The sequence below is a fragment of the Malus domestica genome, chromosome 14, assembly GCF_042453785.1.
Source record: "Malus domestica chromosome 14, GDT2T_hap1".
Taxonomy (NCBI): Eukaryota; Viridiplantae; Streptophyta; class Magnoliopsida; order Rosales; family Rosaceae; genus Malus; species Malus domestica.
Genome location: NC_091674.1, coordinates 3,801,251 through 3,814,778, shown reverse-complemented (window position 1 = coordinate 3,814,778; position 13,528 = coordinate 3,801,251). Strand labels below are relative to the sequence as shown.

General features: G+C 36.3%; 1 protein-coding gene across 1 annotated transcript; it reads left to right on the top strand.

Annotated features, from left to right (window-relative positions):
• Positions 1 to 6,928: 6,928 nt before the first annotated feature.
• Positions 6,929 to 11,030, top strand: LOC103424287 (receptor protein kinase TMK1-like). Its single transcript, XM_008362374.4, has 2 exons — positions 6,929 to 9,848; positions 10,214 to 11,030. Exons 1-2 carry the CDS (start codon positions 7,481 to 7,483, stop codon positions 10,720 to 10,722), a joined length of 2,877 nt encoding a protein of 958 aa, XP_008360596.3. The 5' UTR covers positions 6,929 to 7,480; the 3' UTR covers positions 10,723 to 11,030.
• The last annotated feature ends 2,498 nt before the right edge of the window (positions 11,031 to 13,528 follow it).

Here is a 13,528-nt window from a genome sequence, read left to right as displayed (position 1 = left end):
TCAGGTAATTGTTATCTGGGTTCTCTTTTCTTTCCCCAATTCTAGAAGTTCTATTTGTTCCTGATCAAATATTTGAAATTCTCAACTGGGTTTGGTTTTTTATCTCCGATCTCTCTCTTTTTTTTTTTCTTTCCTTCTTCTTCTTCTTCTTCTTTTTCTGGGTTGGGGGGGGAAAAGGACGAATTAGGTTTGGTTTGATTTGGTTTTTTTTTTTTTCCTTCTTCTTCTTCTTCTTGGTTGGGGATGGAACTGGTTTTGGGTTGGGGGGGGGGGAAGGACGAACTGGGGTTTGTTTGTTTTTTCCTTCTTCTTCTACTTCTTCTGGGTTGGGGGGGGGGGGAAGACGAACTGGGTTTGTGTTTTTTTTTTTTTCCTTCTTCTTCTTGTTCTTCTAGGTTCTTCTTCTTCTAGGTTGGAGGTGGGACTAGGTTTTTTTTTTTTTTTCCTTTTTTTTTTTCCTTTTTTTTCTTCTTCTGGGGTTTTTTTTATAACTTTTATTTAATTAATTTTTTAATATTCTTTAATGACACGTGGTGCCCAATCATTGTCTACATGGGCGCCACGTCATTACTTAACGGGAGAATTAACAGTTTGACTAACGAATGTATGAAACTGTCCCAAAATTAACGTTTTAGGTATGACTCTGAGACGAAAAAAACTTGATGTACTAAATGTTGAAAACCACGAAACATGAGGGTAGTAAACAGAGATTAACCCTAAATATTATTTTCTCTATTTTAAACATGTTCAAAACATCTTAAGAGGCATGTAATGCCGGTTATAAAAAAAGTCTTTCACACTAGATAATACTGTGATTAAATTAGTTGTTAAATGATTGTGTTTTTTTTAACAAACGATATTATCCACACTAAAGGGCAATAAAGGGAAGGGAGTGGGCTTAGCCTCACAATAGGCTAGCAATTATGTGATTCAATCAATTGTTTATTAAATATTATTTTCTCTATTCTTAATGTAAATTCTATAGAGATCGATTTTATTTTGTGAATTCAGTTGCTTTAATTGGTTTATGAGGAGTTTATTCTAGCATGATCTAAGATTATTCATTTACTTCAAATATTTGACTTTCCTTTTGTCAATTTATATATCAATTTATATATATACACATTTAAAACGTGTAAGTCACGCGTAACACGTCGTAATTCAAAAAATATCTTCTACACGCGCATGAGCATGTGCATGCACGTGCATGGAGGCTAGTAATTAATAATGTTAAAGATCACAGTATCTTTGGCATTTTGTTTGGTGTCTCATTCTTTGCAATGCCCATGCTCCTAAAATTGCATGATGTATTTGTCCCAAAAACAAAAATTGCAAGATGTATTTGATGTGACTCTCACTTTTAATAATATGATTAATTATTTAAACTTGTGTTTGTTTTGCTGGAACCCATTCTTAAGGAAATTGAACCACAAATTAAACAAAGGTTTAGCAAAAATACAACTTGATTAAATTATTGCCAAAACATAAAACTGGAAATTACTTCATTGAGTACTTTTCAAAGTTTAGCATTCAGTTTTCACTTTCTGATTGTTCATTTTCATTTATTTTAGTATGAAAACTGAAAGTTGTTAACAAACAAGATTTCAATTTTCAAAATAGTGAAAATTGAATACGAACTGGTTATCACACGTTCCCTAAGAATGAGTTTTCACAATGTATATAAATTTATTAAATTATAGACTGAAACAAATTGTTTGGTTATCAAAATTTAGTGAATAAGTATGGCATGTAGTATTATTTGTGACTATAAAGATAAAAACTCTACTAGCTAGTAAAAGTAAAATCCCAAAACGAGAATATAAACAAGTAGAATTAAGCAGATTTGAGCTTAATCAAGTTGACTAGAACAATAGTTTCTAACACTCAAGTTCAAATTATCTTCTCTATAACTCAATCAATGATGTTAGTGTAAAAGATCGCATGTAAAATAAACAAATATAATAACATACCAAGTGACAAAATCCACACACAGAACAAATATAAAAAAAGAAGAAGAATTAACTTATAACATCTTAATTTGAATAGATGTTTACTACAAAACTACATGAATTACTTGAACTGAAATTGTGGGAGAACATCATAATTATGATTTGCGCACTTCTTTCAAGAAAGGCAAAGGGCATGAAATCTGCATATATACATATTACTGCATGAAGATATATAGCCAAGCCATCATTTTGTTCACTGTTTTCCCGTTTCTTTGTTGCCTAAGCCAACCCGATTTATTTAATTAGAAGCTTTAACATTAATTTGCTTGGAAAAGATCACGGGATTTACGCGACATTAAGGCTAATCAAGTAGTCGAACGTGGCCACCATTGCTACTTGCCATACATCCTCAGGAGGCAGGGGAGAAAAAAAAAAAAAAAATCTGGGGGACAAGTCGTGCCCAGCTGTATTTAGTGTTTCTTCTTCTCTGGTCAATAGTATACTGATCTGATCAACAGTGATGTGCGTGCGTGGTACCTTTGCCACCGTCCACCGCAACTATCGTTAAATACGTCGCCACGTCTCTAACCGTAATTCCAGGATTATTGACTCTTCTAACTAATCTTCTTTTATTTTCTTTTGACTTGCTTGGCTCTGTTTTTGACAACAATAGAGGAATATACACTAAAATTTATTTAAATTATCGGAAAAGAAATTGAATACGGGATTTTGAGTGCAATAAGTAATGCTTTTAATCAATTGAATTGCAAACTATTTGCATCTTGCTCGAATCTTGAATATAAGAGATATTTCTCTTTCAAATGGATAATGTTAAGAAGATTAAATTTGTAGACAAAATTTACAAACTAAATGATGTGTCACTAATAAAAAATAAGCATTTTTATCAACGTTCAAGTAATAATCTAATCATCAACCTTCATGTCATTTAATTTACAAAATTCTAGCTATAAATTTCATCTCTCTAGCATTACCTCATTCAAATCATTTTGAAAAAAAGAGGAATTTGAACGGAGGACACCGAAAGTTAAAGATACCAGCTTTAATTCATTCTTCCGGTTTTTACTTTTGTTATTCACATATGTACGAAATAATAATCAATTTCCTAAGAAAATTAACAGATTTAATTTGGTGGTTTACACACTATTTTTTTTTTTTTGGGAAACTGGTTTACACACTATTTTTTTTTTTTTTTTTTGGAAACTGGTTTACACACTATTTTAAACTTTATTTGGTCAATGATTTTACAGTTCATCTCAGACCTCAGATTTTTAATGTAAGTATTCTATAATTTCGTGATTTTTTTTTGTTATTGTGATTTCAAGTGAAAGTCTTCAAACTTGTGTACACGTGATGTTCTTGGATTTTTTCGTGAGTCATGCATTGATTCATTCGTCTATGGACTATGAATTGGCAGTTGAATAGAGGTTGAGCAATCAACATTGTCAAGACAAATCTTAGCTTATTAGCAGACTGATGAGTGAATAATTTTATACAAAGCTTGGACAATCTAGCTAGTTTTCAATAAATATAGGGGGAAAAACAGAATAATTTTATACAAAGCTTGGACAATCTAGTTTTCTATCAATATTTGACTGGAAAATTGGAAAATTAAGACGGAAATCGATTAAGTGGCCTGGATGGGCAGATGTTTCTAAATGAAAAACCAAATACTTTAGTTTATTAGCGGACTGATGAGTGAATGTTTTTTCATATATATTTTAGAAGAATATTAACCAATAACAATACATAATCTTGCCGTTAATACTTATATCGTAGTTATATAATTTGTTGTAATGTAAAATTATGTATTTATGGTTAAATTTACTATTTAATAGGACAAAAGTATATAAAAATAAAAAGGCTTAATTGGATTAATAGTTCCCGTGGTGATATGGTAGTTGGAAGATAGAAAAAAAAAATTATTGGATTTAAACCCCTGTGGTAAAGTCTATTAAGATTTATGCTCAAAAGAAAATTTCATCAACTTTGTGTTAATTATTAACACGTGAGCCATCCCCACATGTTAACAATTAACAGAGATGTATGCTTTAGCCTAATATGTGTATGGAGAGTTCCGTTTTAGCCTAATATGTACGGCTCACATGCTAATTATTAATATAAAATTGATGGAATTTTTAATTTTGGGTATAAATCTTAATCGACTTTACCACATGGGCTTAAATTCTAATTTTTTGACCACAAGAGCTATATTCCAACTATCATATCACCACGAGACTGTTAATCCAATTAGGCCAAAAAACAAAAAAATCAACACCTCTATCTGTCGCGCTCACACACACACACACACAAACATAAAAATAAATCGCGAACAACCCACATGCATTCATAAGAGTCACTCTCATTGAACACTACTAATAATTCCACATGGCTAGAAGTGCCAAATAATATAGTTGTGTATCTTTATCAAGTTTTTCCACCTAATAGCTAAATTTTTAGTTTTGTTAGAGCCAATAATATTTGTGAGGCAAAGATTTAAGTTGATCGGTACGATAGGCCAGTATCAATTTGATATCAAATCCACTATTTAATTAATGGAGTTAAACAAAAACTTCTCAAACAGTAACAATAATACTAAACCACAATACTAGCGACAATAAAACTAATTTACAATATGAGATTTGCAAGGATGATGTTGTTAGCTAACTAAGGATCGAAATAATAAAACCCTAGAAGACAGTTTTGTAATGTCTGTTGCATGCTACTGCATTCAGTGCAGCATCAACATAATTAGGGTTACAGTTTTGTAGTTAAGGCTTCTTACTTGTAGTCGAAGACATTGAAGCCATGATCGAACTTGTTTTCTTCTCTTCTCTTGGACACAAATTAGATCCCAGAACACACGATGGGGTTGGTTCTTTACCGAAAAGGAGATCACAGTAACTACCCGAGAAGAGAGACCAACAAGTTCTTATATCAGTTGCTATTCGTCCACTCAAGGATGCAGTTGCAGTCAGTTTTAAGTGGCTTAACTGCCACTTAATTCAAACAATTAAATTCATTTGTTTTCCCTCTAATATGACTTTGATCCGGTGCATACCATTCTTGCATGCTCCTGCCTTTTTTTCTTCTTACTACTATAACAGACGTTGTTGCATATCAGTTTAAATCCTTGAAATTCAAATTCTCAATTCAAACTCTTTTCCATTCCAGGCTAGGCTTAATTTTTCTCTGCATCCGTCTTATTGCAATCTTCACTTCCCCTCCTTATTCTATTAACTTTTCTTTGGCTTTAATTTATATTTTTAAAAACTCTTACTCTTTACCCCATGTTTGGGTTTTTGGATGTGTGCAATATTTTTAGTTCTCTATTAAATTTAGGTTCTTTGAATTTTTATGCAATTACTCCAATATTTCATGTAGAGTTCAAATTACCTATGTAAATTAGAGCCCCTCATACATAAAATTTTGACTCCACTACTGCTTAGAAGTCTACATTAAATACAACCATTTTGTTCGAAACTATTGCACCATATGTGGAGAGATTTTTCAGTGTAATCGGAATACAGGATGATATACTACGTGTCATTATACAAATAGTGAGATATGTGTGTTACAACTAAAATTTCGCCCATATGTGACCTGATGAAACTCACTACCGTTAAGGTTTCTTACAGATGTTACCAAATAAATCCATGATATAGACAAGAGGTCACTGAATAATTGATGGATAGATCGTCTTCTTTTATTTTTTACCCTTCCTATTATTGAAAGCTGATAGCTATACGCGTCAATAAACCAACAGATACTTCTCTTACAACTTTGAGCACAATACGCAAGTTTTGCAATGACTTTATCCTTATCCATTTGAAATGACAATACAAAATAAAACAATTTGCCATGACAGATAAATATAAAATAAATTGACCACTAAAAATTTCCTACAAAAAATGAAATTAAAAGTTGCAACTGGATCTTTATTACAATGATAAAAATATGATCTGCTCCGTGAGTTCGAAACTCGTTAATTCTCTAATCTAATATCTAACTACTAAAACAATATTGTCTATCCAAAAAAAAAAAAAAAGGTTGCTTGTATCAGACAGAACCTGTGAATTAGCTTCTAATCTATAACCATTTTCTAGTTTATATCAAACAAAATCCAGGTCATGGAATGAGAAGCAGCCATGTATGCATATCAGCATATGGGATCGGTTTCATGTCCAAAGCCACCACAAAATTCCAGACCAAATTAATTAAGCATAAATTAAACTATTTATTATAATATTTTGTTTGATAGATTAATCAATTATTAATTCATATATGTGTAATTATGCCCTCACGGCCTCAACCAACCATAAGTTCCGTTCCCATCTTATTAGTAATTAACTTGGGTCGGCTCAACAGCACAAACATAAACAGAAAACAAAATTAAAGAAAAATGTTTTACATGATAAACAATCTGATATTATTTTCAGTCTAACATAGCATGCTATAGAATTACAATTTATAATTAACTAGTCAAAGTTCCACCAGCTAATATTTGGTCGAATAGTAGTTTGTTTATACCAGGTTGGAGTAGATTCAAGTTCTCATGACATGAATGTGAATTTAGGGTTTTATTTGCAGCGAGTTCAATATTTTGTTGTGGCAGATGTCATACCCAAGTTATTTTGGTCTAAATATAAGTTCTTGGTATCGAACTTGAGACCATAAGCTAGTCGTATGTAATTAGGTAGTGAACTTGCCATCAATAAAAACCGAAACTAAAATCTCACATTTACGATTGGAAAAGAACATTAAACCGTAATACGAGTGGCTAAATGCAGGCTTATATACTAAATGACATCAATCATCAATTATAAATGTGAAAATAACTTTTACAAACTATTTTTCTCTTTTCACACGACTCTTGTTTATTTCGGCATCTTAAATTTCTTAAATTTATTAACCTTAAACGTAAAAATAAACATAAACGTGTATGAAGAGAAAAGTAGTGTGCGAAGACCGCTTTATCTATAAAGCATTGAGCATATGTTTGAAGGACAATAACGCTCTTTGGTAGTTGGAAAAAGGACGGTGTGGTATGCGTCAAACGTCCAGTATGGATGAGACATGCACAAACACAATAAGGAAACATTAATCCTAATTAAGACATGCATCCGACATTTCCAATCTTTCATATTTGATTCTATGGGAGTTGAATATTTCTCATAAAGATCCGCCTTCGGTGGTTGCAACTTGCTCCGAAAGCTTGTCTCGTTTTCGTCCGAAAAAGCAAAAAAAGTAAAATTAAAGCTTAAACCTTTATAGTTTTTAATTCCATTTTTAATCAATATTTTCCAATAACTACTCGGAGTCTGTGAGTGAACAAATCTTTTGTTGGTCGTGGTCTTCAAGTTAAATCCGAATTCCTTCGCTTTTTTTGTCAATTGGGTTCCAAGATTTCACAAGGGCAGTCCACCAAAACCGCCATTGATGCTTGCATAAAGCTTCTTCTCCACAGCTTTCTGGGTTTTCTTCAATGCTTCTTCTGAAGCTGCAGATCTGCCATGGAAGAACACCATAGTGCTGCAGCGAAGCTTCCTCTCTCACTCCTCCTCCTCCTTCTCTCACTTGCTTCATTTGCTCTGAGCGCCACAGACCCGAACGACCTAGCAATCCTCAACCAGCTGAGAAAAAACCTACAAAACCCAGAGCTCCTGGAGTGGCCGGAAAATGGCGACGACCCGTGTGGGGCCAGTTGGCCCCACGTCTTCTGCGCCGGTTCGAGAGTGTCCCAGATTCAAGTCCAGAACCTTGGCCTGAAGGGTCCTCTGCCCCAGAACTTGAACCAGCTCACTGAGCTCTCAAACATTGGCCTCCAGAGGAACCAGTTCAGTGGGCCCATCCCTTCCCTCAAAGGGCTGTCGAAGCTCCGGTTTGCTTACTTGGATTTCAACAACTTCACTTCGATTCCCGTCGACTTCTTCGAAGGCCTTGATTCTCTTGAGGTTCTGGCGTTGGACGGCAACAATTTGAATGGCACGACAGGCTGGAATTTCCCTCCTCAGCTGGGGAACTCGGCGCAGTTGCAGAACCTTAGTTGCATGAGTTGTAATTTGATCGGTCCGTTGCCCGATTTTCTCGGGAACATGTCGTCCTTAACGGTTTTGCAACTGTCGGGCAACGGACTGTCCGGCGGCATCCCGCCGAGCTTAAAGGGCCTTAATTTGCAGATTCTTTGGCTGAACAACCCCATCGGCGACGGATTGAGTGGTCCGATTGATGTTCTGACCACAATGGTGCAGCTCAACAGCGTGTGGCTTCACGGGAACCAGTTTTCCGGCGTGATTCCGGACAGCATTGGTAATTTAACTTCTTTGAAAGATCTCAATCTTAATCAAAACCAATTTGTTGGTTTAGTTCCTGATGGTTTGGCTAATTTGGCACTTGATAGATTGATCTTGAACAATAATCATTTGATGGGTCCAATCCCGAAATTCAAAGCTCGCAATGCGAGTTTTGATACGAATGCGTTTTGTCAATCCACTCCTGGGATTCCTTGCGCCGCGGAGGTTATGGCGCTCATCGAGTTCCTTGACGGGTTGCATTACCCTTCAACGCTTGTTTCTAAGTGGTCTGGTAATGATCCGTGCGGGTCGTGGTTGGGAGTGAGTTGTGGGAACAATGGGAAGGTGTCTGTTATAAATCTGCCCAAGTATAATCTGAATGGTACCTTGAGTCCTTCGGTTGCCAACTTAGAATCTCTTGTTCAAATTAGGCTTCAGAATAACAATTTGCAAGGTTTTGTTCCTGACAATTGGACTAGCTTGAAATCCTTGACTGAGTTGGATCTTAGTGGGAACAATATTTCCCCTCCATTGCCAAAATTCAGTAGCACCGTCAAAGTTTCCGTTGATGGGAATCGTTTGTTTAATGGTAATCCATCTGCGGCGGGTGCTACACCAAAGGGTAGCCCTTCTTCATCGACAGCACCAAAGGGTAGCCCTTCCTCATCGACAGGCTCAGGTTCTCGTGTCAATGGTACTTCTGAACCAAACCAACAAAAAGGATCGAAAAGGTCTAGCATTGTTTTTATTGTAGCTCCGATTGCAAGTGTTGCTGCTATTGCTGTTTTGCTTGTACTTCCTTTATCTATGTACTGCTGTAAGAAGAGAAGAGATGCAATTCAGAATTCAAGTTCACTTGTAATTCACCCGAGAGATCCATCTGATCCAGATAATATGGTTAAGGTTGTTGTTGCCGATAATACCCATGGAAGTGCTTCTACAGTTACAGGGAGCTCTGCAAGCAGAAACAGTAGTGGTAGAGCTGAGTCTCATGTCATTGAAGCTGGGAATCTCATCATATCAGTTCAAGTTCTTCGAAATGTGACAAAGAATTTCGCCCCAGAAAATGAGTTAGGCCGTGGTGGCTTTGGGGTGGTTTATAAGGGAGAATTGGATGACGGGACAAAAATAGCAGTGAAAAGAATGGAGGCTGGTGTGATTAGCAACAAAGCGTTGGATGAATTCCAGTCCGAAATTGCAGTTCTGTCAAAGGTCAGACACCGTCATTTGGTATCACTTTTGGGTTATTCTGTTGAAGGAAATGAGAGAATGCTCGTCTATGAATATATGCCTCAAGGGGCTCTGAGCAGGCATCTTTTCCATTGGAAGACCTTCGAATTAGAGCCGCTCTCTTGGAAGAGGAGGCTAAACATTGCCTTGGATGTTGCTAGGGGGATGGATTATCTTCACAATCTAGCTCACAAAAGCTTCATACACAGAGATCTTAAATCATCAAATATCTTACTTGGTGATGATTTTAAAGCAAAAGTTTCGGATTTTGGATTGGTGAAACTGGCTCCTGATGGTGAAAAATCCGTTGTGACCAGGCTTGCCGGGACTTTTGGTTACTTAGCACCAGAGTATGCTGGTAAGCTTTCTGAGACTTTTCCAACTTATATTACTGATGATTGATATTTCATGTACATATGATTTGTATATTTCTCCACATTCAAATAGTATAGCTGACACAACATGAGTTTAGCAGCATTACCCGCTGCACAAATACGCTATTGCGAACATATATGAATTGAATTTAATGTATCTTCCGAAATATATGTTTCTTGGGACCGAATATTAGAGTTTGTGAATTATTATCAAACTATGACACCATTTGCTAGGATTTAAAGGTTTAACTTCTTTATTCTGCAGTATATACTTCATTAATTTCTGTTGTCTTCCTTTGATGCTTGTGATCAATCCTGCTAACTCCACCTCACTTGCTGATTGATTCAGTGACGGGAAAAATCACAACGAAAGTAGATGTCTTCAGTTTCGGGGTTGTGTTAATGGAGCTATTAACTGGAATGATGGCACTAGATGAGGATAGACCTGAAGAAAGCCAATACTTGGCTGCATGGTTCTGGCACATAAAATCGAATAAGGAGAAACTCATGGCTGCTATTGACCCAACTCTTGATAGAAAAGAAGAAACATTTGAGACCATCGCTATAATTGCAGAACTCGCTGGGCACTGCACTGCAAGGGAACCCAGCCAAAGACCGGATATGAGCCATGCCGTGAATGTATTGTCCCCGCTTGTTGAAAAATGGAAACCTGTCGATGATGAGAATGAGGAGTATTCTGGGATTGATTATAGCCAGCCGCTTAACCAGATGGTGAAGGGTTGGCAGGACGCAGAAGGAAAGGACTCCGGTTATCTGGACCTGGAAGACAGCAAGGGAAGTATACCGGCAAGGCCAACTGGCTTTGCAGAGTCTTTTACTTCCGCTGATGGTCGGTAAAGGAGGTACTTTGTCACTTTCATGTTTCGCTTCATTTTCCTTTCTAGAGGTTGTTTTTCCATCCTCTGTTAGGTGTAGATAGTATGTTGTGTTATGATATCTGCTGGGGGATTAAATGTCAACATATATTTTGTGATGTTGGTTTTGAGTTGGAGATTTCGGTAGAGATCTCCCGTGTAAGCTACGATATATTCCGCTTTTAAGATTTTACGCGCTAATGCTGTAGATAGAGCGCAATTATGAACAAGAACTGGTTCCTTTTGCTCTTAATCTTTTACTTTAAATTCCACGTCTGAGTTTCATGAAAATGTTTGCATTGTTCCGAGTCTTGTGAAGACTTTTATGTACAGAACTAGAACATACCCAAGTTGCAGATTGAAAGTAACAACATTTTTGTAACCGGAAATCTGAATGTTCCGGCGTTATATTTGGTTGTAAAGGCTGAAGATAACCAATAGGGTTTAGGGTTTGGTACTAGGGGGACCCCAAGCCAATAAGGTTCCCACTTTGCAAGGGTCAAGGGTAACGTTTATAGTACACAGCCTTATCCTTACTTTGCAAAAAGGTTGTTTCCACAACTTGAACCCGTGACCTTTCGGTCACAAGGGAGCAACCCTTCCATTGCGCCAAGGCTCGCAACTGCTATCTTGTGTAGGTTGGAGACGAGAATTATATATCATTTGTGGCAGCTTAAAATTAATGAGAAGGGAGCTTCTTGGAAACCAATTTTTTATTCAGGATGGTAATCTCACCAAACAATTTAGTGCTGACTTGGGAATAATTAGAAATCCAGGAAGAAATAAAATATATTCACACAACGTCACATTGCTTCACTTTAGGATAATATATGATTTGATCATATCAAGGGGAAGTGATTACCGAACGTCCTGTTTCTTCTCCTTTACACGCATGTTTCTTTCAGGTCTTTAGACTGAAAAGGTTAAAAAGAAGAAGAGTAACCGGAGCAGGCAAAAGAAAAAAAGAAAGTGTGCAGAAATCATTTTTGTTTGATCAAACCTCCTTCAACAGACAAGGTTAAGTTGAAGTAATTTGATAGCTAGTTGGCTACATTGAGTTTAAACTCAGCAGCTGAGACGGGGTTGAAGATCTAATTCAATTGAGGGTGACATAAAACCAATGAACCAAGATTAGTGTATTGAATTTGGTTCAATTAGGCCGCTAAAAAATTAATCTCTAAACAGCCTCGTTACTGTAGTGGTGAATTGTCCTAGTGGATATGACATTTTCCCTTCAACCCACTGTGTTTTTTGTTCCAACTCTCCTTTTTGCCTTAATAAAGCATAGAGTAGTTCTATTGCTTGTAGGAATATAACAATATCAAAAAATAATAATAATAAAAGAATAAAACCTCATCAATCATAAAATTAAGAGAACTTTCACGAAAAATTCTCGGTACTGTTTATTTTAACGAAAAATCACATTTTTACACTAAAAAATCAATATTGATACTATTCATTTTACCTTTTATTTTGTCCTTATTGTTAAAACTCAAAAAATTCAAACTATTTTTATTAATTTTCCTTAAAATTAAGTGTTTTGAATCAATGAAAGAACACACGGAGCCCACCACGCTGTTCATGCTTGTGGGCCCTACTGGAATTACATATTTGGTCATGGGGGTGTCAAGTGGAACTTTTAGGGGGTTCAATCAGTCCATAAGATTGAGGAAGATGACAAGGTCTCGTGGGCCCCTCTCTATAACGCGGAAAGCCACGACCAATCGAAGGAGCCAAAGGCGTGGTGGTGGCGGTGGTCAGCATTATTAGTGCTAATAACACCAACCAGCGCAAGTGAGTTCCTGACATGATTGCCGTTGCATGACACCTAATCACTCTTTCATTTTCCACAGGTGGCAATGTCTTGTTGGTTTGGTCTTGTCAGTCGTCCACGCGTGTTTGAAATATGTAGGCCATTGATACAAATGAATCCCACAACGCACCAACGTCGCTCACGGGGCTATATGGTCTCATTAATTAAGAAGATTAGCTTGAATATGACTTAAAAATATTTTCAAAAATAAAAAAATAAATAGCTGACAACTTCCTCATTTTGTCCAAATTAAGGGTTACTCATAAAGAAAAGATATCCTGCTAATCCCTACAATTGTCATCTGTTTCTTCCTCCAAAATACCTTCAATATAGCCCCGCACAACCGAGTCACTCATGACAAGAAGGGTGGGTTACTGGTCTTGTTTAAGGGCTCATTTGAAAGTTTTTTTTTTTTTTTTAGTACATCGATATTTTTACATTAAAGGAATGGAGAATTCGGCTAAATCACACAGTGGACAACCTAATTTGATATCGAATTCGCCTTCAATGAGATTCAAACCTAGGACCTCTCATTTCCAAGTGAAGAAGAATACCACCAGACCGTAGTATTGAATGGTCATATGAAAGTGCTTTAAATCGATTGAAGGTGCTTTTGGTGAGTATTTGGGTTCTAAAAGCACTTGAAGTGCTTTTCCAACTTCACTTGCATTTTTACTAAGAACTAGTTCCGAAAGCAATTTCATCAAAAGTGTTTTCTGCCATTTTAAAAGCACTTCCAAACAAACCCTATAACAATACTTCCTAAGCCCTAAGGAGGCGTACCAAACACAGGCCACAAGTTCTGAACTTGTAACACCATAATATTTTGTAGTCGAATCAGCAAACTCTGAAAAAGCATGTGAGTTTCAAAGGAACAACACTTGTAAGTTGTAACTTCGTACATGTCAAAGAGAAAGTTGATTGGCAAGGCAATTGAGGAAGCACATTTGCCCAATCCCTTTGTCCCCGTTTCCCA

Bases quoted from the DNA above. Each gene is read 5' to 3' on its own strand.
- LOC103424287 (XM_008362374.4), top strand. From the start codon at position 7,481: ATGGAAGAACACCATAGTGCTGCAGCGAAGCTTCCTCTCTCACTCCTC. The intron at 9,849-10,213 runs GTAAGCTTTCTG...TGATTGATTCAG, and splicing joins CTTAGCACCAGAGTATGCTG to TGACGGGAAAAATCACAACG.